This window comes from Cervus canadensis, chromosome 7, assembly GCF_019320065.1.
Source record: "Cervus canadensis isolate Bull #8, Minnesota chromosome 7, ASM1932006v1, whole genome shotgun sequence".
In the NCBI taxonomy this organism is placed as follows: domain Eukaryota; kingdom Metazoa; phylum Chordata; class Mammalia; order Artiodactyla; family Cervidae; genus Cervus; species Cervus canadensis.
The window spans coordinates 45,299,725-45,324,256 of record NC_057392.1 but is presented as its reverse complement, the minus strand read 5'-3'; the positions used below and the strand labels follow the sequence as shown (position 1 = coordinate 45,324,256).

The following is a 24,532-nucleotide window of genomic DNA, read 5'->3' as shown; positions in this document are numbered from 1 at the left end:
ATTCCAACAAAAACGTTTCAAGGTGCTACCATAAAGCAATGACATCTCCAGGCCTGCTATTGCAAAATGTACATTTCTTTCAGAGGAATAACAAATTCGGGTTAACTTAAAAGATAGTTAAAATGGTTTTTCAGTTCTAAACAGTCTGGGAGGCCATGCTTTAATTGACCTTATAGGCAAATTCAAAAGACCACAAGCATTTCAAATGGGGCTTGGAAGGATAGTGAGGTTGAGTGCATCAATAGGAGACACAGCGCAGCCTAGTGTCAGGGATTAAGGAAGGATGCAGAAAATAGAAACCATTTCTATACTTTCCTTCAACAATCTATGGTTACTTGCCTGGCTAGGGCGGCAGGGGAAAGTGGCTCTAACGATCCTTGACCTCTTCTATCTGAGAAAGTCATCTCTTTTGGTAAGCGACGTGGCATTGGATAGGATGCTTTATGAGTTATGAACTGAACTGAAAAATAAGCTGAAAGATGTCCAAAGCAGAACACCCCCATTGCCAACATGCTTCCCATGCCATGAGAAGGCCTATCCCTGAATTCCAGCTAGTTTTTTTAGCACCACACATCTCTCTTGAGGCAAGGCCTCAAAACAAGCAGGAGGCTCACATCTTGAGAGAAAACAGATTATACACATGCAACAACTTTAAGAAAACGAGTGATTAACACCTGTACCAAGGTAGTATTAGTTTTAAAACCAATCAGTTTGGGAGCTAGAAGAAATGGAAAGATTACCCAGTATAAGTCATTTAATTTAATAGGTGAAGAATCAAAAATCTAGAGAGATAAAGTGACCTTTGGTAAGGTCAGTTCAGGGTCACATTTCCTGACTAGTGTTTTGTCCCCTTCAGCATCTTGAGCCATCTCAAACAAAAAACTATATATGATATTACAAAGGGATTAAGCCTCATTTTTTTCATATGGACAGTCAGTTGTCCAGCACCATTTCTTTAAAAAACTTTACTTGTTGATTGCTTTTTCAAGAATCAATTGACTATATATGTGGGTCTACTTCTGGAACCTCTACTCTGTTCCATTGTGTCTGTTCTCACATCATTACCATTTTGTCTTGATCACTACAGCTTTAGAGTCTTAAAGTCAGGTAGTATAAAGCCTCCAGTGTTGTTCTTTGTCAAGATTGTTTTTGGCTATTCTAGGTTCTTCACATATCTGTGTAAATCTTAGAATTAGCATATCAATTTCTATTTTTAAAAAAGCTTGCTGAGGTGTGACTGGGCTGTGTTTAATTTATAAATCAACTGGAGAAGCTCTTCATTATGTTAGTCTTCTGCTCTCACTTCTGAGGCCATCTAAGACACCATCTCTCTGAAATGCTTGAAAGGAGGACTGAGAGAAGGTGTAAAGATGAATGCTGGCTGCAGGGCCCACTGACAGACAGGTTAGACCCGCTCCGAGACAGACTTTCCCATGGCCCCTTTAAACATTTCTCTGATCTATTTCTACCAGGGAGTTATCCTGTCTTAAACATCTATTTCATGAAAAGAGTCCCACAACAGCACCCAAATCATTTAAAAAGCCTCTTAACCCTTGTACATATTACTGTACAGATATATTAACAATGAGTTTGCAACTTTATGGCCCTGAAGTAGGTATCTCCTGCCTTTTCTTCCACAGCTGCACCATCCTACTAGTTAGGCTCACAGTTCTCTAATGACAGAGAGCTGTATTTCCTGTACGAGACTGGGAATCCCATGAATGAAAGAACTGTATGTTTTTCAAGCAGTGCACAGTTCCCTATTGTGGTAGATTAAACTGTGTTCAATAACTCATCACTCTCTTTTCACAGTCCTCACAGGAGGCATATTTCACTGATGTTGGCTTGGCCACGTGACTTGTTTGGACTGAAAGGATGTTACAGCATGGGATACAGGCAAACTTGAAATGCACTTGCACACTAGATTTTGGGCTCTTACACCCCTGCCTTTCACCATAAATGTGGCTCAAATATCTGCTAGTCAAGAAGGAAGACAAATACAGGAAGAGATCTAGACCCAACCTGTAGCTTGGAGCCTAGTTTTACTATGCTCAGCCAAGATCAGCTGAATACTAGATACCTAAGCAAAAATAGATGTTTATTGTTTTACACCACTGGGTTTGGGGGTGATTTGTTATACAGCATTATTGTGGCCAGAGCTAACTGGTATATCACTGAAACCTAGCATTCAGCATATGCCCATCCAATTTCTACTTCAACACCTACATCTAGTGAGTTTGAGAAATTTATAAGAAACAAATCACATGGTCCACTCCTTTAATGGAAATAATTATACAGAAGCAAACCATGGTATTTCCACAAATCATTCTTGTACTCTCCTGTGCATTTCATAGGCTAGTGCTGAGAGGATTGGCTTCTTGCTAAGGTAGATCCTACATATTTGCCACGTGTGGCAGAAAACTGCCCTCCATTGGTCTCAGGCCCACACAGCCCTCTTCCTCACCTGCTCAGAAGTTTTATAAAAGGCCACTGAGGCATTGACCAATTTCAGTCGGTCTTCCATCTTGAGCATGAGTTGCTGCCAGTGGAGGGCCACCTTCTCAGCACATTCCCGGATGGCATCTGCATCATAGTGGCCAGCCTGGAGCAGTGCCTCAGCTTTCTGCTGAACCTGCAGGGCACTCTGGTGTGTCTTCTGCAAGGAAGTGGCATGAAAGAGGGACTGGGCACAAGGGGAGGAGAGAGAGGTCCGTGGGAACAACCCAGGCGTGGTATGGGAAGGGGTGGAGTGAGGCGTGAGTGGAAAGATGCAGAAAAGTTAAAGAGCTTTAAATGACTGATTCAAACATGTTGTCATCACTGTTTTAAAAGCATACTTTAAAAACGAATATCAAACGTTTTCATTAACTAACTGCTCAGGTCCCTAACTCCTGTCCCTACCCCATTCTCATTTATTTGCATCACTCTTCGTTTTAAAGACATTTTAGTTTCTGTGCTAGAGAAACACAGTTGTGTAAAAATCTGCTTCCTGATTGACTCAAACATTAATTAAATCTCCTTTTCAAATCTAATCATAAAATTATTCATCATCAGTTTTCAGAGGAGGCTATTGCTATAGTCCTACTCTACAGATCAAATAAACATAGCACATAAAAAAATCCCCATGTAATACAAGTCTCAACGAACAATGCAATCATTTTAAACATGAATGATCATTTTCAAAACGGTTCTAGTAGAAGGAAGACATTTGACAGGTTAGTAAAGCAGGAGAGTAGAATCTTACACCATCTCTTAGTTACCAAGGGAACAGAATAGTACAGAAGATAATTCAGTTTAACATATAATCCTGCATTACTACATTATTTACGTTTGCCTTTAGGATAATCTATACTGCAGAAGGTTTGTTTTCTTATTCAGGGTAAATGTGGTTTGCATCCTCTGAGTTCACTTTAACTGAAGGAGGTGGGGAGAATAAGTTGGAGAACTGGGTGGCAGGGAGACAGCCAAATAAATACAATTTATTAAAATAAAAGACTGATGTGGATGAGCCATATGACTTCAACCAGCTAATATTAACCCAACTTCAGCTACTGGGATCATTTCAACCCAATGACATAGTATGAATTTGGCCTTTGCACTTTCAGGAAAGGATAGCTTAGCTGACAGTGGAAAAGAGCAGCTAGAAGACCAGCACCTTACTCCTGAATGATTTCTGCTCTTCTTGGGCTGCAGTGCAGGGACAGTTCCCCAGAGTAAATCCATTCAAGTACTGCCTGTGTGTGAATACAACCTCCCTTCTTTTCACATCTACCTCCCCCTTTACCTTCATCCCAAATTGCAGTCTACAGAGCCTATCAACTACCTTCTGGCTGTGCTTTCCCCTCTGCTGAATCTGTCCTCAGTATTAGCTATGTTAGCAAGACCTCCTACAGCAACCTACACTCCTTTATTCCCTTACTTTGCCACTGATTCAGCCTTCAGTCCTGATGAGCACATTCTTATCATGTAGCAATCTTCCTAATTGCTACATGAAGTTAGAAAAAATAAACTAACAAGTAGAAATAATCCATTACAAATCTTTGGTTTCTTTCTCTGTTTTACTTATTAGTACCATTTTCTTTTCCTGTCTTCTAAATGTAGAAGTACCCTCAGGTCCATTCTTGGTTTTGGTTCACTTCCACAGAGTTCTCATCTATTCCCTTGGACACTCAGCTCAGCTCTGACCTCCTTCAAAAAAGACCTTTCTGGATAGCCTGAGACTTACTAAAAACTACCCTCTTCTGAATGCCTATATCACCCATCTAACACTTGACTGATTTTCCCTACTTAATGAAACTCTTAACGCAAGGACTGTTTTAAAAAATCTCTTTAAAAGCCATTTAGTCATGTGTATATTCTGTGCTAGGCACTGTACTTATGAATTTTTCTAGTTCTTAGGACACTACTACAGGTGGATATTCTTATTCCCACTTTACAGATTAAGAAACTAAGGCTCAGGTTGATCAAGGTACTTGCCCAGAAATGTACATACAAGGAAGTGATGAAATCAGATTCAGGTTTGACCTATTCCCAAACTTATGTCCACCATATCACACCACATCACTTCATATCTAGCAATTAGAATGGTATCTACAGTTTCTCATTCAGAGGAAGGGCTCACCAAGTGGAATTAGTGACTCTGATAATTATCTTGTCTCTCCTCAATATATAAAACCAGCATATAATTGTCATCTTAAACCTTTATTGTACCCTTTTCTCAGAGTAGAGGAGTAACTTTAATTTTCTCACAATTTATGCTATGTAACAAATCCTCTTCCTTATTCTGAAACTCATTAATATCTAATAGTCCTGGGAGCCTCTTCTTCCCTTTAATTTCCTAAATGATAAACTCTTACACATATGACATAATCTCTGCTTCACTAAACTTGAGTCATTATTTTGCATTTATTTCTACTATTATCTAATCTTATTGAGTGCTATGTCTTTGAGACATGGATTATCAAGGATGTTCATATTTAGTAGGAGGACATGGAAGAAAACCAAACCAAATCAATTGAATTTATTATCCAGTTTTAATTACTGTCTTAGTGCTTATGCTCAGAATGCATAAGAAGAATTCAAATAAAAATGGATTTTTAAAAAGCAGGGTATAAAATCAAGAGTGCCTTTATGAAGTTCCCAGTTCTTAAAGACACATCAGCCACAACATTTGGATACTAACAAAATACGAATCTGTAAAGCTGTATTTCTGGAGAGCTGTCTACTGCTCTGCATTCTGAATGGCTCTGGGGAAGTTTTTCTGTAACCAGGGATACTTAAGGTAAACATTCTGACCTTCTTTAAGGAGACCAAAACCTTCAGACAGATGAAGCCAATTAACCTAGGGAGAGCAAACATCTTGGTTTTCCCATGAGAGTTCTAGGCCATGCTGATTTTTCTGACTTAGTTATTATTAATTCCCACTTTTACTCTCAAAAGAGTCTTAGTTCTAACAATAATTGTCTTACATAGAGCTATTTTATTTTCCCTTCTAGAGGCCAGGGTTCTTTCTTAGGGCCCAAGAAGTCAAATTATGTTCCCTGTCACTGTAAGGACCATATCAAAATGGGTTAAATAAAACCAGGCTATAGTTAAATCTCCTATCAAATTGCTTACATCCTACCTGGCATCTGTTCCCCCAGTGCAGAACCTGGTCTAAATTGACATATTTAGAGAGAAGCATAATGCCACCTGTAGAAGGAGCATATGTTGAAATTCTGGCTCTGTTCTTGTCATTATTCTAGCCAAGCTGCAGACCCTGCCTACCTTCCATTCCCAAGATCTACCAGAAATCCTATTTGTTTTGTTACATCCTCTTGAGTCCACAAACTCTAAAGGGGTTTATATCTCAACATATATCCTAGGAATATTTGATCAAGTTGCATCCATGAAATTAGAGACACAGATGCTTAGTAAGCCTTTATTCTGTAAGGATGCAACATCATCTAATACAAATTTGTATATATTGCATAAGCAAGTCAGATAGAATTTAGTTATTTCAGTAACATTACTAACGGATTTACCCATTATTTTCTACTAGTTCATTGAGATGCTCAAGTGTGTCACAACACTTGGTTTTTCTACCCCAACATCTAATTAAGGGACTGAAAATTGAATTACCTGGCAGGGCAGGTAAACTTCCACATTCAAGATAAATAAGGAGGAGATATGGCTAAGAGCTGTCCTTTCTTTGCCTAGCATCTCTCACAGGTTCATGTCAAGCCTTGAACGTGACTGCCCAACTTTCATTTTCTTCATTGCTGCCTCTCAATGGGGCTTTGACCACTGTGGGCCTAATTTTTTATTATAATCTCAATCTTGAGTTTTCCTTTACAATGAATAGATCCTAACATCCTAATATTTGGGTGTGCCGGTAAAATGCAATATTTCCTAAGATGTTATCAAACATCTTAGAGAAGTATGACATTCATGTTAATGCTACATTTTCACATACAAGAAAGCTTTTCAAAAATTAAATGGCTGAAATCCATCAGTACTAGTTTAAAAATGGCTAGCAATCAGTTGGATCACTGTATTAAAGATAAACTTAATGACACAGACAGTTAAGATTTTATCATTGTTGTGTTTCTTTAGTAGAAGACAATACCTTTGCACTTCTTACACACTCAAAAGTGGGTTAAGTTCTGTACTGAACCACAAGTGATGCAGGTCTTCGAGGTTTTCTTTCTTTATCTCTTTTCCCATTGGTACTGAACTTATTTTTAACATAGTTCCCATGTCCCATTTCCTACTCTTTCCCCATACTGTTCTAGAGCAATCAGCTCAAGTCTCTTTGGGAAGGAAATGTTCCAGTACAAAGGATAATTAAAGATATTATTTAAAGCGAGAAAAAAATTCATATTAGACTATCACAAGTGGAATTTTATTTTAAAATAGCCTTGGTTGGTAAAGTTCTGATTTTAGTTTATTCTTTAAATATGACTTACACCAGCATTATTGAACAACTACTTTCAGTGAAACAAACTCTCTAGTGCAGTCCACTCCTGTGTTCACTGCTGTTGTTAAAAGGCAGATTTGACAATGAAATCTAAATGTTACATGTAAATCAAATGTTTAAAAATGGAATTCTAATTTACTAATGACTTCTACAGTTGTTTATCCTCAATTCTGAGTGAGCTTCAACTGGAAGTGACTTCTAACCTTTTAGCTTTATATTTTCACATGATGCATAGATCATAAGGTATTAAAAGACTCAATGGACCAGGGGCCTTGAAGGTTAAAGGTACTAATAAAAAAGATCACATTTGGAGTGTGAATACTTGTCTTCTAATACCAGGCTTCCTTGGGGTGATGAAGCCCTGGATTTGCTTCTCCAATTCCTGGGTGATAAGGAAGCTACCTGGCCCATTTCACAAGAAAGAGTAATGGTTTCACCACATAAAGGAAAACCCACATCTTGAGGAATCATCCTGCCTAAGTTGCAGAGCAGAGAAGGGAAGGGAGGACAGTGCAGTCAGATTTGGGTGTTACCTCGATGGCTAGTTGGAACTGCTCGTGCTCCCGCTGTAGCTGCTCTGCTTCAGACAAAGAGCTGGCATTGACCAGGCTGGCATTGAGCATTGACTCCCCATTGCGGATCCATCCCAGGACCTAGGGAGTTGGGACAACAGCACAGGTGAACGGCCTTCAGTCAGACAGCTCACTATCACCTACCCACAATGAAGAGAAGATAGGAAGGATCTGGATAAGTAAACTCTCTCCAAATTTATCTGGAATAAGATATTTATCCCTGTGCCATAAGGTATTTATTGTTAAGTACCAATCTCATTCCAAGCTTCACATTTTCTTTCCTACCCTTATCAGTCTTCAATCCCAGTCTCCTCAGCTACTTAATTTAAACATTACTTTATCTGATTGCACTGTAGGTATGTTTTTGAAGTTCCTTCTGGAACATAGTATGGTAAAAATAAATAAATTCCATATGTATGGAATATCGGTATGGTATCCTTTCCTTTTTTAAGGCCAACAACTGCTTGAAATCTATATCTCACCATACCTATTAGAAACAATCTCTTCATCATCTAGTGAAACCAGACCATTCTACAGCACTCACGAAAGTCTGCCTTATTTGGTTATTTTGACCTATGTTTCATCTCCCCTCATTAGAATGTAAACTTTTGGAAGACTTGATTAACACATGAGTCATATTATAGTGCCGAGCATAGTGCTTTTCACATGACAGGTATGCAGTAACATTTTTGAAAGAGTGAAAATATCCAAGTTACTGTGGAAAATATCCAAGTCACACCTGAAAAGTGGGTCCAGCCTCCTATGGTTTGCAAAATAGCCAAGAGTAGACAAGTTTTAGCCTTGATTGGTTAAACAACCCAAAGGGAGGAAAAAGAAACCAAGCAAAATAGTATGAATCACCCATACACTGGATCATCAGAAAATGGAAGAGTATGTTATAATTGATTTAAAGTATTTAGAGGTTATGGCTAGGCTGATTTCTAGGTGACTTCTAGGCTGATTTCTAGGTGAAGATTTCTAGGTGACTTTAATTTAGTACTGGGGGAAAGAAAATTCAGCTAGAGAATATTAGAATAGAAGGAGAAACAGCTGATACTGTCTAGACAGTCCTAGCTGAAATGGAAATGTGGCAATTACCCAGCTAATAGAGTCTGGTGGAAATAATCAAACTGGAAGTATTAGGCCTTGAAAGTCTACCTTGTGTCTGGTCATCAGAAAATTGCCAAATATTTGCTTTATTCAAGAGTCTGAGAGTTTGCTTGGAGAGGAAATAAAAGTTCTTCTGAAATTTCAAGATCAGTAAATACCATCCATCTGTTCCCTCAAGGCAAAGCAGAAGACATCATAATCTGTTTCAGAGTTTTAGAGATTTTTTTTTTCTTCTCTCAACTTCCTCATGTTAAACAATTAAAAAATACTAATCCTAGTCTCCTTTTCCATAACCCTCACTGGCATTTCTCAAATGTCCTCCTTGGGCAGAAAATGACTGATGCCATATTGTGCATGGATAACATTGGGACATAAATCCCACTGAAGCTGGGCTATTTGGACTGAGATGTTAATTCATGGGCAGTCTGGCAGATTGCGGATGAGATACCAATCTGTAAAGCAATTAGTTGCAGGAAATAACTGTTCAGAGTGTATGTGTGAAATCTCTGATGCCACTGGTACACTGTAGTTGGCTGACTAGAGGCGCTTATGATTTCTAAAAGCTGGCTGTAAGTTTGGGTACATGCATACACAGATTGCATGCCCAAATGCTTCAGTCCTTTGGAAAATGGAGCTTATAATTTATATTTCTGAACTATGTGAGTCCTTCTGCCATGATTCATCACATCTTGCTTGGTTCAGGATTCATTTGAGGGTGTCAGAGAAACATTTTCTCAATGTGCATCACAAATCAACGCTTGGTGGGGGGGGGGCAATCTGACTCCCTCTGGGCCTCTTGAGTCTTACTGGAATATTTTTCTCTGTTTTCAGCCAACTGAAAACATTAGTTATAGCTATAGTTGTGGGATCTCCATCTACCAGATTCTCCATTTAGAAATATGATAGGTTTTAGTCTCTGCATCTTACATTAAATCATGCCGTATCCTTGATATCCTTGTTATTTTTATTTCCCAAATGTTGTTTATAAAGGCATTCCAGGACTTTAAATAGGAAATTTGATTTTAGGAAGACAAAAATGTGATACTACAGTCCTCCGCTCTACCAGCTGAGCTATCGAAGGGTGCACAGGAAGACAAAAATGCATGGCAGTTTAATCAATGACTTGGTTCAGGGGTGGGACTGATGCCAGTGATTAAACTACAAGCATTTTTATCTTCCTAGAATCAAATCTCCCATGTTGAAGTCATGGACTCAGTCCTAGAAGCAGAACTGAGACCATGTTTAAAGAACACAGAATCTTAAGTCAAAACACCTGGCTTTGTTTCTACCTGGTAAAGCCACTTAACTCCTCTGAGCCACAGCTTTTTCAACTGTAAAGGTAGGATATCTTTCCTTCCTGTATCAGGGTTGATGTAGCATACTGTAAAATGCAAAGCCTGCTGATAGTGGTGATTTTTAGTTTTGAGACAAACCTAACTATGATTCTCCAATTATATCTTTCACAATGAGAAGAAAAAGAGTTTGGGAATACCAACTTATATTCTAGTATTTGCAGAGTTTATTTCTATATTCTGATGAGATACAGATAACTTAGCTATTTTCTTATCATCAGTCTTTGGGCTCTGATCAATAACTCTTGTTGGTATAATTTTCCATTACTGTCATATTTATCTTCCTGGTTCATAAAATTGGTTATTTATTCTCTGTGAGCATCCAAATGAGAGAAAGGTAGCAGAAGAAATTTTGTAACAAACATGAGAAATATTGGCCCCACTAATCTTGAGCTATTTGACTTTTGAAACATCATTTAATCTCCCCGAGGCTCAGTTTTCTTATCTGTAAAATGGTAAATCACAAGGTATAGATGAAATGAAATAATTACTGTAAAAGTATTTTGTAAACCATAAGATGTAATCCTATAAATGCACGTTTTACATAGATCATTCATCTTGGACCATAGTTTACCAATAGGTTAGATGGTATTTAAAGGTCACTTGGAGCCATAATATTCCATACTCCTTTCAAAATTCAGAGGCTGTCTCTATAACCACAGGATAACACAGAAACATAGCCCTGCAGAAATGAGGGTTGGGAAGAGTATTGCTGCTTGGGGACTTGGGAGTTAGGTCACCAATTCAGCTCAGTCAGGCTGAGGGGGGACTGAACATAGAGATCTACTGCTTCGTTAGGCCAAGGAAGCTCAGATAACCCTGACTTAGGAGAAGGATGGATTTTGTTAACTGGATGTGAATGTCCAAAATGATGATGCCACCTAAGCTGGGGAAGCTGGACCCTGTGCCCACGTAGGTTGCGAAAGCTGCTTTGGCTATGACTGTGTTCTCTAGGTCACACTGACAGGAAACCTATGAGGCTCTTGCTACTGCAGATGATTTATCACAAGGCACAGTCACTTCTGAAACTCTAATCACAGGGAAACTGTCAGCCTCTCAGGTGGTTAACTGGGAGCCTGTTATATTTCTAGTATTTCTTAGTTAAAAAAATTCACAATTTATGAGATTATATATGTTTATCTTTCATGATATTATGGACTCTGACTGTGTGTCTTCTTAATTATCTCCATTTTGAAACAAATGGATGATACTTGTCCCTATGGCTGTCTATCTTTCGGTACTACTCCAACTCCTTTGAATTTTTATGTACAGTGAACAGAATTAAATGGTATTTTCTATAAGAATATGAGGAGAAGGTAATATTTTCTCCTTTGTTTTAAATTCCTATCTTGATCATATCCAAATATTGGCCAGTATTTAGTCCACAGGGATAATTTAAGTCAATGTTTTTAGTAGACAAATAAGTACAATTTATTTTCCCATAGCTCAGAGCTCCAACATCCTACAAATCCATTTTGGCCTATTTTCTGCTAAATGCATGGCTCTGCAGGAATACATATGGGCAGTCATTTAGTTTTATGCCCACTAAATAGGTTTTTCAAATCTCCCTCAATTATCTAATAAATGTGAGGTCATCCTTACCAGAGTAGCAATTTTCCTGGAAAACAATCAGAGCATTTTGTGGGGTCTGGAGAATAATCTTAACAATTTTTCTAGAAGAAAGGGAGTATCTGGGTGGTCTAGGGCCCTGGACCATGGGAATCAGGGGAGTGGTTTCCCTTCAAGACTCAGCATTTCTCTGGAGATGCTGGGGCCATTTATCTTAGATACAAAGTCCTAAGTAATCCCTCAGAAAGCAAATCAGTTGCATTAATCAGTTTCATTTGTTCTAAATACTTGAAAATTATTTTTAGTCAATGTCTGTGATATCATTGCTCCTCAGAGCCCCAGTTTAATATAACTGTGGTATAACTGCACATAGGTTATGAAGGCCAAATCTAAACCTTTAACCTCTGAGCTATAATGACAGAGACATAACACACTGTTGTCCTCTCCCTTTCTGTCTCTATTAATGGCACTTCAATTAAGGTGTCCTTTTGTTTTTTGTTTTTGAGAGTACATTCCGAAGAGAAACTCTCAAGCTGGTGTCTAAATTTAGCTCACATGATCAATACTGACATCTAAATTAACTCCCTCTTTCCAAGTGTCAACAGTTTCCAAGTCAATATTTCCTGCTCCACCAACTTCCATCAAACCTCGAATGCCTTCTCTGAAACTGGATTAGAAGACTCCCTAAAGAAAGAGCCCACGCTGACAAGAAGAACAAGTCTGTTTAATGAGGCATAAAGCCTTTTAACGGAACAGCAGTCCCCCGGCACCTGCAAGGGCTGATATCCTTTGCCAAGGCCTTCATGGTTTCCTAAAGGCTGATCTCAGCCATCCAGTACCATTTTGAACTACAATCCCCCATGTGTCATTCTTGCCATGGTGAAGAGAAGAAGAAGGAATTTTCTCATTTCAGAATTTCCTCTTCTGGAATTTCAAATTCCAGAAGAACTTTTTTTTTGCTCTATAATTCACGAAATACTGAATGGGAATGTATGCAATTAGTCAAACCTGGATGATCCATATATAGTTAATCTACTTCCCCACTTGACAAACTACCTATCATCCTTCAGCTCCCCATCCTGTACAGAATGTATACTTGGAAGGTTAAAAATTAATTTCATTTCCATTTTCATCACAGTAAAAAAAAACATAATTAGAAAGTTGTCTCTACTATGAATTCTGTAACAAAAATAAATAAAAAACAAAGAATGAAAGCAAAATTATATGATGTTGTTGTTGTTCTGTCGCTAAGTCATGTCCACCTCTTTGCGACCCCATGTACTGCAGCATGCCAGGCTTCCCTGTCTTTCACTATCTCCCAGAGTTGGCTCAAATTCATGTTCATTGAGTTGGTGATTCTATCTAACCATCTTATTCTCTGTCACCCCCTTTTACTCTTGCTCTCAATCTTTCCCGGAAACAAGCTCTTTTCCAGTTAGTTGGCTCTTCGATTCAGGTGGCCAAAATATTGGAGCTTTAGCTTCAGTCCTTCCAATGAATATTCAGGGTTGATTTCCTTTAGGGTTGACTGGTTTGATCTCCATGAAGTCCAAGGGACTCTCTAGAGTCTATTCTAGCACCACAATTCTAAAGCATCAACTGTTCAACACTCAGCCTTCTTTATGGTCCAACTTTCACATCCACACACGACTACTGGAAAAATCATAGCTTTGACTATATGGACCTTTGCTGGCAAAGTAATGTGTCTGCTTTTTAATATGCTATCTAGGTTTGTCATAACTTTCTTTCCAAGGAGCAAGAGTCTTTTAATTTCATGGCCACAGTCACCATCCACAGTGATTTTGGAGCCCAAGGAAAGAAAATCTGTCATCATTTCCACTTTTTTCCCTGCTACTTGCCATGAAGTGATGGGATCAGATGTCATGATCTTAGTTTTTTGAATGCTGAATTTTAAGCCAGCTTTTTCACCCTCCTCTTTCATCTTCATCAAGAGGCTCTTTAGTTCCTCTTCATTTCCTGCCATTAGAGCGGTATCATCTGCATATCTGAAGTTGTTGATATTTCTCTTAGCAATCTTGATTCCAGCTTGTGATTCATCCAGCCCAGCATTTCACATGATGTACTCTGCATGTAAGTTAAATAAGCAAGGTGATGATATACGGCCTTGTACTCCTTTCTCAATTTTGAACCAGTCCATTGTTCCATGTCTGGTTCTAACCGTTGCTTCTTGACCTGTGTGCAGGTTTTTCAGGAGACAGGTAAAGTGGTCTGGTACTTCCATCTCAAAAAGTCAATTAGGAATAATTTTCCTGTTATCCAGTTTATTGAGATGACCATGAACAAAGAGCAGAGGAGAACTCCCAGGTCTGGATTTCGGAGGCCTGGGCTCAAGTTTCAGCTAAGCAGCCACGAGGCCCCGGGAATACTCATCTTATAGTACACCTCAGTTCCTCATTTGTAAAGTAAAGGTACACCACTCTCTCTCATGGGCTTTTTCTCCTAAACTGAGATTACAAATGAGAAAGTACTTCTCATAAGAAAGAAATTACTATCATTTCTGTCAAGAGATTCAGAATTTGAAAACTCATCCCTACTCTGGGCCTGCTAGGATTTCTACCATGTCACCACGAGTAACATGTCTCCATGTCTCCAGACAATCAAGTGTGATCCCAGGATAATTAAATTGAAAAAAACCTGGATGGCAGTGCTGTGACCTGGCTTTGCTTAGGGCCCAGTGATGTCACCAGTGCTCAAGATGGATCTTTAGCACAGAATGTGAGGACTCAGCACTGATTGGAAAAAAAGGGGAGCAGAGAAGGTAATTTTGTACATTATAATAAATAATATATAATAACTATAAAAGCATAGGCATTAACAAGGAATACTTTGAATAAAAGGGACAAAGAAATAATTATAAAACATATTTTTGTTCCCTGTGCTAAATTAATAGACTTAAATCTAAAAGTTCTAGCGGTTACTGAACATGATATTTTGGACGGGGCTCTGCCTAGAGGAAGCAGGGGAAACGGGTTGCTTGGGAGAGTCTGGAGCAGAAGAAGCAAACACTGAAGTGCTATGGGATCTACCCTGCCAGGAAGTTCTCCTGGACATGTGGAAGGTGATGGCGAGTTATTTCTTCAGTGTGACCTTTGTCTGGTGACCTTGCTAAGCTTCAGTGACTTCCTCTGAAAAGAGAGTAATATTTGCTTCAGAGAACGGTTGTGAGGATTGATCAAGAGATAGGTATAAAAGGTCTATGACACTCAATAAGTGGAACTATAATTATATTTGGATTTCTTCAATCCCACTTTGTCTAAATAGGAAGTTACCAATCATTATGCTGAAAATTCCCATTTAGTCTGTTTATAATATAAATATGTAGTATTTTTAAAATGTATCATTGGTCATTGTGTATATGTTCTTATAAATCCCTAGGAATGGTACAGGAATATCCTTTAGAAGAATAGATAGTATCATGTCTCATACAGGTAAGAACTCTTTAAAATTGGCTTTAATGTGGCAAGAACATTTTCTTATAAGAACCACAAACACACTGAAAAGAATAATGGGAAGTGAATGATGGCTACCACTTATTATCAAGAATATGTCAGGTCCTTACTAGACACATAGGTGCCCCCAAATTAATCAGTCTGGCTCTAAAGCCTGAATATGGCTATTGATAAAGGCTTTGCCTTTCCCATGAACTCTATGTAGGATCGAGGACAGAAAGGAAGAGAACAGATTCAGTGACTGAGGATGAGGACAACTTGGAAAAGCCCTGAGAAGATGTTCTCCTTAGATTGTTGTATGCCAGAGAAATAATGCATTTGGATGTAAGTCTGAGCCACTGGACCATTAGATCTATTTATTAGAGTCAATAGACAGCAGACTAGCTTTCAGAAGCTAATACAACCATTCCTTAACTTACCTATTCCTAAGTTCTGGTCACACCTGAGGCTCTGTAAGCCTTACCCCATACCAGGAGCAGGCCCAGACCAAACTCAGCAACTGGAAAGCCCAGGCTGAAGGTGGAGGGCCAGGCTCACCTGTTTGACCTCGGCCTGGAGGTGCCGCAGTTGGAGGCACTGCTCAAGTCGCTTGTGGGTCTGCTCTGCGTTGAGCTCCAACTCATGCTGTTTCTCATGGAGAAACTCTAATAGCTCTTGTACCTGGGCTGCCAGATCAATGTCTTTTTCACAGATTAACTCAATCCCTGATTAAAACAAAATGTAAACAATTAAAAACCAGGTAGTACCATAAAGACTACATTTCCTTCAACATGCATATGAAAGCTGGAATTTGGAAAGACATCACCAGTACCCTCCCAACCTCTGCATATCACTCTGTGAAAAGGGATAAATCACCATAATGGGCCTTTGTTTGAGATGCTCAAAGCATACCATCTCTATTGGATTAACTGATCCTTTGCCAGGGAACAACTCTTTAACAGATGATCAGCTCCTTATTAACTGGAGTCAAAGAGGTGGTTTACTGGAGTCCATCCCTAGACAAGACCGCGTACACCAGTCCTTACTGGGTGGTTTGCCTACACCCAGAATATTCCCTTTGGATTACATTGGGAAATATGAAACAAAGCCCCAAAGATGCTGTCTCAGTAACTTCTGCTAAAGGCACGCTCTCTTTCAGCTGGTCAGATGCAATTCACAATTAGATGCTAAATGCATTCTGAAGAGAATAGTTGGCCAGTGGTAATTTTATTAGCCAACTACTCAGGTTCCCTAAAAAAGCACTCTTAGAAATACCTGCTAACTCTATTGTTTATCAAATACAGGCAAACACTCCTGATAACCATACCCCAGCAATATCACAGGGGTACTAAGTACTTGGCCTTCCCAGGTGGCTTGGCAGTAAAGAATTCGCTTGCCAATACAAGAGACATGGGTTCAATCCCTGGGTGGGGAAGATCCCCTGGAGAAGGAAATGGCAATCCACTCCAGTATTCTTGCCTGGAGAATCCCATGGAAAGAGGAGCCTGGTGGGCTACAGTCCATGGGGTCATAAAGAGGTGGACATGACTGAAGTGACTTAGCACACGAGTACTTATCCATTTAGAAAAGTCATCACACTAAAATTGTGCCCACAGGACAGTTTGCTCATCCTTCTACTGATTCAAAGCATTAGTAAGCCCCACCAGTCACCAACAAGGGCTCCCAATGTTTATTAATAAACTGCCAACCATCGGAGACGAATCAACACCCACCAGGCAGAAGCTGTGGCTCCACTCCTTGTGTAAAACCCCCCACCTCCCTGCCTTATTTTTTTGGAGTACCTCTCCCAGCACACAGGCATGTGTGCATGCACATGCGTGCGTGTACACACACACAGTTTCTCTCTTCTCCAAACCAGCATTCCTATTTACACATTATCACCAACAGGCCTAAAGCAGCCTTTCTCCAACAGATTTCTGCTTCAGCAAGGGTCACTAAGGAACGCTAAGATGGAGCAAAGGCACTGCCTAGTTATTAAGGTCCTTCTGTCCTCTAGTGACTTGACTGTGATTCCTTACTTGCTATGATAGAGTACAGGAATGTGTGAGACCTGTCCCAAATCAGAATCCTGATCTTGGCAAGTTACCTGAGCTTTCAGAAATTTCACTTTCCTTACATGTACAGTGGGATTTTACATACCCATCTATCTCAGGAGCTGACTGGGAGGATTAAATGAGATAATATATTATATATATATATATATATATATATATATATATATATATATAAGTATCTAACATATGATGACAATGAACATGTTTTGCTCCTCAGTCCCATGGCTTTCCTGGTTCCTGACTCAAACTTTCAACTTTCTATCTTCTGAAATTCATGTCTTCTTGGCTCCTATCTCCAACTTCATGCAAGTTGTATTATTTCTTGATTCTTATTGTCCAGCTATTTCTGATTCAGCCCTGCTCAGATCCTTGGCTTTTGGAAAATCCTGACTCTGGATTGCTTGCCTTCTTCTGATCCCTGACTCCACCTGGCTCCTCAGATTCTTAATTTTGTCCAGATCCTTTCCCTGAGCCCATATGCTGGAATCTATGACCTGGTGCAGTTGTGGTCCTGATACTGACAAACAGAATCCCAACTAACCATGAAGTTCAGGGTGCCAAAGTGTAGTTAGTTCCATGGAGATCACACTCAGAGGAGCCCAAAAATCTCAGTGTATGGCCACATAAAAAAAAATTTCCCTTTTGAGACTCCCCCCTCACTCTGACTGACGCCATCAGAAATTCATCACTGCCACCACCAACACAGTGGCCTGATGCAGTGGGAGTGTATACGGAAAGTCTATACATGTGAAGGGAAATTCATTTCTAGAGCCAAAAATAGTGCTTTATATAAGACAATAGGGGAGAGTGGGAGATTTTTTCTGGTGTTACATGTAATAATTTCAGTATCTTTCCATGTTTATTTTTTCTGTTGGTTTCATAATTCTAAGTCCCAGGTCCTGAAAATCTGTATCTGTGGGAGACAGAGAAGGGAATGGCTTGTTCTTTTGGCAGTCAACTCCCTCCACTTACTATTTTCAATTACCAAGAGGATGTGGTAGAGCATCTCCTTGACTAAAATAAAAAAAGATAAAGAAAAATTTCTACCTTTGCAGTGCTAGGCATCATGGGATGACCCTTGACCTCCACGTTTACTTCCTAAAAATGTAATTTAAGATCCACCTGCAGAAGTAGATCCTTGCTTCCAGCCACAATGCAGATTTTTTTCCATTTCGTTTTCATTCTGCAAGCATCTCTGCTGTTTAGTATGCTGGGCTTGGGCTAAGTGTCTTTCTATGGGAAGCTCATGGCTCACACCTGTCACATCACATGCAAATGGGCTATCTAAGCCTGGTACCTCATCAAAGGGGCCAGCCACCTGCTTAGAACACCATCCAGAACAGGCTCCCTGCCTGCCCTGAGACTCCAGTCCTTCATTTTCATTTATTTCACTTGATATTTTTTCTTTTTTGAGATGAACAGGAAATAAAATGGGTGAAGACAATGCCTACTGCACTTCTACACTCAACAACTCATCACATGAATGAAGTGAATGGGAAGAACATGCAGAGTTACTCCAGCAATACCTAGAAGAACAGAAACTCATGCCTCTTTCCTGGTGCCCACAAACACATTGATATGTGTCCCAGCTAATACCCATCAACTGGTAAGCAGCATCAATCAATAGCAAACAGTATTTTTGTGTATTGACATTACTGCTTTTAATCTAATCTGAGGCCTGTCTTCCTTAGGGGCTCTCCAGAGATGCAATAAGATGTGTTTGTCTTTCCATCAAGTAATGAAATATATTCATACCAAAATAGTTTGTTAGCCTCTCTAGAGAAAGCTGTATTGAAATTTCTTTCTGATGTACCTCCACAATGTCCTGCAAATATCCTTGTCAGAACACTTCCATTGAGGTCAGTTCCTTACTAACTTGTCTGTGTTCTCATAGTAACGTAGGTTCCCGGGGGCCAGGGCCATTTCTATTTCATGTATCTCAGCTTCTTTAGGACCTAGCACAGTGCTTGACATATAATATTCCCAAAATACCTGTTTAGTGAGCACAGGGGCCTCTTTAAGGAAGAACTCAGGTAACCTGAGAGCTCTGGGGACAGAGTTAGGTTGGAACGCAGGCTCTGCAACCTATTAACAGTGAGTCTCTGGGTTCCAAATCCCCTCTGAGCCCGCCTAAGATGGGAATCTGAACACTGAGTCCTCGGGATTGTTAAGAGGACTGAGAGAGATAAGGTAGATACAGGGCCTGGCATTCAGTAGGCTCAAAAACACCCATGTCCCCACTTTTTCCTTTCCCTTGGGGGAAATTATATTCTGTGTTGATTACTGATGGGACTATTGAATGACTTATATAAAATGTAAATAGAAAATCTAACCATCAGATGTTTATGAGCTTGTTCAAAGTATATCATTAGAAATGATGATTTGGATGCTACTAGACTAGTGCTCTTAACCTTGGCTCACATAAGGTTCATCTGGAGAACTTTAAAAGTCACCATGTCCTGGCCACAGCCCAGACCAATAACATCAAAATCTCTATGGGTAGGAACCAGGCATCAGGAATTCCCACCTTAAAGTTCTCAGGGTGATTCCAACATACAACGAAGATTGGGATCCACTGGATAAAATGGAACAATGGTCAGCGATCCAGGGACAGAGACATTCCTCAGGCTACACTCAGTTACCAGAACGTTCAGCATAGGAATTACTTAGGGATCAAGGCCGCAGTTAATAATAAAATGTTATTTTGCTTTCCTTTGCTGCCAGATTGAGAGTATCACTTTAATTTCCTCATGGAGAGAGGTGGCTGTGGTCTAGGGTAGAGTTAGGTATTTCTGGCTATGCTGCCCATACTTGTAACATGTTTTTCAACTGTTCGTATGTTCTTTAAATATCTGTGTCTGCCTCAGATAGAGAATATCTTCTTTTCTCTTTTCTCCTCCCCCCACTCCTCTTTCTGTGTCACTACCTCAATTAACACCCAGTTCATAAATTACAAAGTCCTTTAATCAGGTTTTTAGATTAGTATTTTCAACCCTGGCTATATATTAGAATCACCTGGGAAGTTTAAAAAATCTGGGCCCACTCCAGACCAATTAAATAAGAATCCCTGAGGAGTGGGACCCAGACACTGGTATTTTTAAGAAGCTCTCCAGGTGATTCCAAAATATGTAGTCAGGCTGAGAACCATTGCTTTACATCAGCTTCTTTTCGCTTGCTCTCAGAGCCATATTCCTTCACCCCAGAGTAGCTTACATTTTGGAAGAACACAGGCCTTTTCTTTCCTTTTATAACATAAGTACAATTATTTGTGGTCCATTATTTTTATGTATATCGGTTTCTCCCACACTGATGTTCACTTGATTAATTCAGCAAACGTCAACATAGAGAATTTACTATGAGCAAGACATAACCACTCTGCTGTATGCTGGAAATGTAAAGAGAAGGAAGGAAATGCCCCGCCCTCATGCTGCTGGAGAAGCTACAGGAACACAACCCCAAGAGAATTCAGTGTGAGCTAGAGTATCAGTACAATGTACAATAGTTATCAAGCTTTACTGAACTCATACCAGGCTCATGTTTCACCCCACTGCATGCTCACAGTGACTCCATATGGTTAGGATTCCTATAACTGCTGTTTTTTAGAGGAAGGTGAGGCTTGGAGAGATTGGATAACACGCTCAGGGAACCCATGCAGTGGGAGGTATGATGTAGATTCCAACCCAGAAGCCTCTCTCTGTCTCTCCTGGCTGTACACTTAACTTCTATGTTGAAAGAGATGAGTGATCCTCACAACCTACTTTAAGAATTAATTTAAGTGCTGGGGCTGGGTTCTTCCCAAGCACAGTAAATTTTAAGCACCATTGCCACACACTCCAAAGAGTTTTCATTTAAAGACCATGCACAAAGAGAGAACATGACGCTTTGATTAAACCACAAAAGGAACATATGCACAAGATACACAGCTCCTGTCTTATTTCTAAGTTCACATGTAACAGTCGCATGGTCAGATAACATTAGGGAAAAGAGCTGGGGTACAACCAGTGGGGGCAGTGAAGCTAAATCATGGCAAGTGAGAACTGAAGGGAAGTTTAAGGATGAAGGCCCACCTTCCACACTAGACAGATGAAGAAACTAAGGTCTACAGAGAAAGAAGAGTGACTTCCAAAGTCAGACTGCTTGTTGGTGGTGCAGCTGGACCTTGAATTCCGCCAGCGTGTTTGCCCCACCGTGACTCTTTCCAGCAAAACCTGCTACTTCCTAAGTTGAGGCCCAATAGATAACCCTAAATGATGTGCAGGTAAAGAAAATGTTCCCATTTTTCCAACTACACTTAAGGCTGATATAGATTTAAGCAGAGGCTTTGTTTGGTTAGGGCTCTTAGCAAATCAGGTGGATTTAGTAGAACCTGGCTGAATGGCAAAGTTCACACCTAAAAGTAAGTGTAAAGAAATTCCCTATTTCTAATTATTCCTCTAAAAATCAAAGCATAAGCCCTTAATTAATTCAGCTTGGAAGGCTACATAGCAACCAAATTCATTTTTCTAATTGTTCTTTTTCTGAGACAGTAGTTTTTTTTACCTCTAGTTCAAATATAATTTATTAGACATACAAGGCAAATGTCCAGCCCATTTGTACCCTAAGTCCTGTGTCTCTGAAGTTCTGCATTCTTCAGCCACCCAGGTTCTTGGCAAGGCCCACTCTCAGTCCACCTTCAACTTCCACTCCCAGTCTCAGCTCTGGTGTGATGCCGCCCTCCCTCCAAGCCAGAGACGAGACAGACACGTCCTCTGCAGGACAGGCACATGGCAGCAGACAGAGGAAGCTTCCCTGAGAGCCCTGGAACCACTCCCCTGGAGGTCTCGTGGGCTATGCCAGACTGAACAGCTAGCCGAGGAGAAGTAGGGAACAGCCGTCCCAGCAGAAAGGGCTGAAGAGGCCAATCAAGGTTCTTTTGACAAAGCTCATTTCTAGAACAGGATATGTGGGGGTTGGCAGCCCATCTGCCTGGGGTGTTTTCACCCACTCAGCCCTCATGGTTAAGGTGGCCACCAAGCGCAGCCAGTCTATAGGGACTGCTAGCTCCTGGCAGTCTTTCTGTTACCAAGGATATCTGGCTCTTGGACAGAGGTGCGCTTGCCCAGGATCATACCAGCACCTTGCTCCTAAGTGCCGCAAGTTTTCAGGCAGATGAGGCTCTCCACCTGCGAGACACATCAGTACTGAGGGATGAAGGGATAAGCATACCTGCAGAGTTTCTCTGCACAGCTTCCTTCCTAGGTACTGTGTCTGCATTCTCTCATGTTTCCCTATCTTAGTTGGATAGCCGGCTATCTCGAGGATCATGAGGACAAGTTATAGGGTGAAACCTTGAGTCCAGACAAGGTTCTCCATCAGTTTTCCCCTTCCGTAATAAGGCTTTGAAAAGGTACAGCTGATAAAATGAGGTTCAGATTCCTAAATCTGGGATTCTGTCTTTCCAATCAGTTCTTGAGCGATGCTGGTGCTGCTGGCCCAGGGCCCACACTTACAGCAGGTCCTAGATCAACAGTCCTAGATTAGTGCATCAGAATTACCTAGAGGGCTTACTGTTGGGCCTCATGCAGGAGAGATTATGACAAGGTAGGTTCTGGGGATGGGCACCTGAACTTGCATTTCTAACAAGTACTCAGGTAATGCTGATGCTGCTGATCTGGGGACGACAAAAAACTGGAAGTTGCTGTCCTAAGGTACACCAGAGATATCGGCTGCTGTGATTTAACCTTCACGATAAAAAGCAGTGATTCTCAGCCCTGGCCGCACAGTGGCATCAACTGAGAAGGTTTTGCCAAGTCCCAACTCCCATTCAGAGATGCTAAATCAGAGTATCTGGGTATTGTCATTTTTAAAATAATCCCCAGAGAGACTACAAAGTGAATAAGGGCTCCTCCTGGAGCTGTGTGGAGCATGATCTGCACCCTGGAAACAGTGTCTCACAGACAGCTGCAGCCTGTTCACAACACAAATGAACATTCAAGGAAAGATAATGATGATCAAAGTAAATAGAATTTACTAGATTGTCTCTCCTTCAGTTAGGAGTGAAGATCCTTTGAATGCTGGTATGTCCTGTTTCAGGTCATTAAAAGAAGCACAGTACCCTAAAGTCAAGTTTGATTGCTAAGGTCTGCCTGACAATCTTATGATTCTAAATCAACAGAGACATGGACCAACCGTGTTTCAAAGAGTTGATGGCCTGAGCTCCTGCCTGCCTCTTCCTGGGGTGGTGGAGGACCTGGGATGGTGGGGGTGAGGAGACCTGGGTTCTGGCAGTCCACTAGTTTAAGGCCCAGACCAATAACTTCTTCCTTCTGGACTAGGGAACTACTATGGCTCTCTCCAGCTCTGAGTTCAAAGGCTGTTCTGGAAAGTGGTAGGTGAAACTTAAGGGTCCATGTATTTGTTGGATAAACAACGAATAAATTCTAAATAGGAAAAGAAGTCTAGTCTGAGTAACAGCCATGTGTTTTTTGAGAAGTTATAAAATTATATGACCTTGCCACAAATTTTGTCAGTACCTTACACTCACACACAGACCAGTGATAAGAAAAATGAGGACTCCGAGAGGGCTTCCCTGGTGGCTCAGTTGGTAAAGAATCTGCCTGCAATGCGGGAGACCCTGGTTCGATCCCTGGGTTGGGAAGTTCCCTGGAGAAGGGCACGACAACCCACTCCAGTATTCTTGCCTGGAGAACTCCATGGACAGAGGAGCCTGGTGGGCTACAGTCCATGGGATTGCAAAGAGTTGGACACGACTGAGTATCACTGAGAGGCATGGACTGGAGATGAGGAGTCAGCCCTGAGGGTGGAGGACAGGGCAAGAGAGTATGTGAACAGCAATAGCTACACATCTGAATACAAGTAACAAGGATGGCTGATGGCATTTGGAGCCCACCTGGTTTATTTCTCTAGACCACTATGTTTGTGAATCTGTGCTAATTTCCATCATTGGTTTTTCCCATTCTCCCCACAGCACCACGGAGAAGGCAATGGCAACCCACTCCAGTACTCTTGCCTGGAAAATCCCATGGACGGAGGAGCCTGGTAGGCTACAGTCCATGGGGTTGCAAAGAGTTGGACATGACTGAGCGACTTCACTTTCACGCACTGGGGAAGGAAATGGCAACCCACTCCAGTGTTCTTGCCTGGAGAATACCAGGGACAGCGGAGCCTGGTGGGCTGCTGTCTATGCGGTTGCACAGAGTCAGACACGACTGAAGCAACTTAGCAGCAGCAGTAGCCACGGCACCAGAAGAACCTGGTCCTGTTTCTTTCTTTATGATAGCTAACTGGGCAACCTCAGACACACAATTTCAGCTCTCATGCTTTAGTTTCTTTTTTTTTTTTAAATGGTTCAAAACTCTCTGTTTCTTGTACCTGTGGGAAGAGAATGAATTAGTGGAGTGGAAATGCCCCTTGGAGTTAGGATGATTGATGTTCTTGTTTTCATCAT

General features: G+C 40.7%; 1 protein-coding gene across 15 annotated transcripts in view; it reads right to left on the bottom strand.

The window, feature by feature from the left end:
• KALRN (kalirin RhoGEF kinase) overlaps nucleotides 1–24,532 on the bottom strand; it is a 671,401-nt gene that overhangs the window by 269,775 nt on the left and 377,094 nt on the right. For 10 of the 15 annotated variants that reach the window (XM_043473179.1, XM_043473183.1, XM_043473173.1 and 7 more), the window contains exons 15-17: nucleotides 15,569–15,735; nucleotides 7,492–7,611; nucleotides 2,465–2,683 (exon numbers count right to left, since the gene is read on the bottom strand). In XM_043473179.1, the coding sequence (XP_043329114.1) occupies nucleotides 2,465–2,683; nucleotides 7,492–7,611; nucleotides 15,569–15,735 (506 nt within the window). The remainder of the gene's footprint in view (nucleotides 1–2,464; nucleotides 2,684–7,491; nucleotides 7,612–15,568; nucleotides 15,736–24,532) is intronic. The other 5 variants (XM_043473181.1, XM_043473184.1, XM_043473172.1 and 2 more) reach the window with 1 other exon arrangement.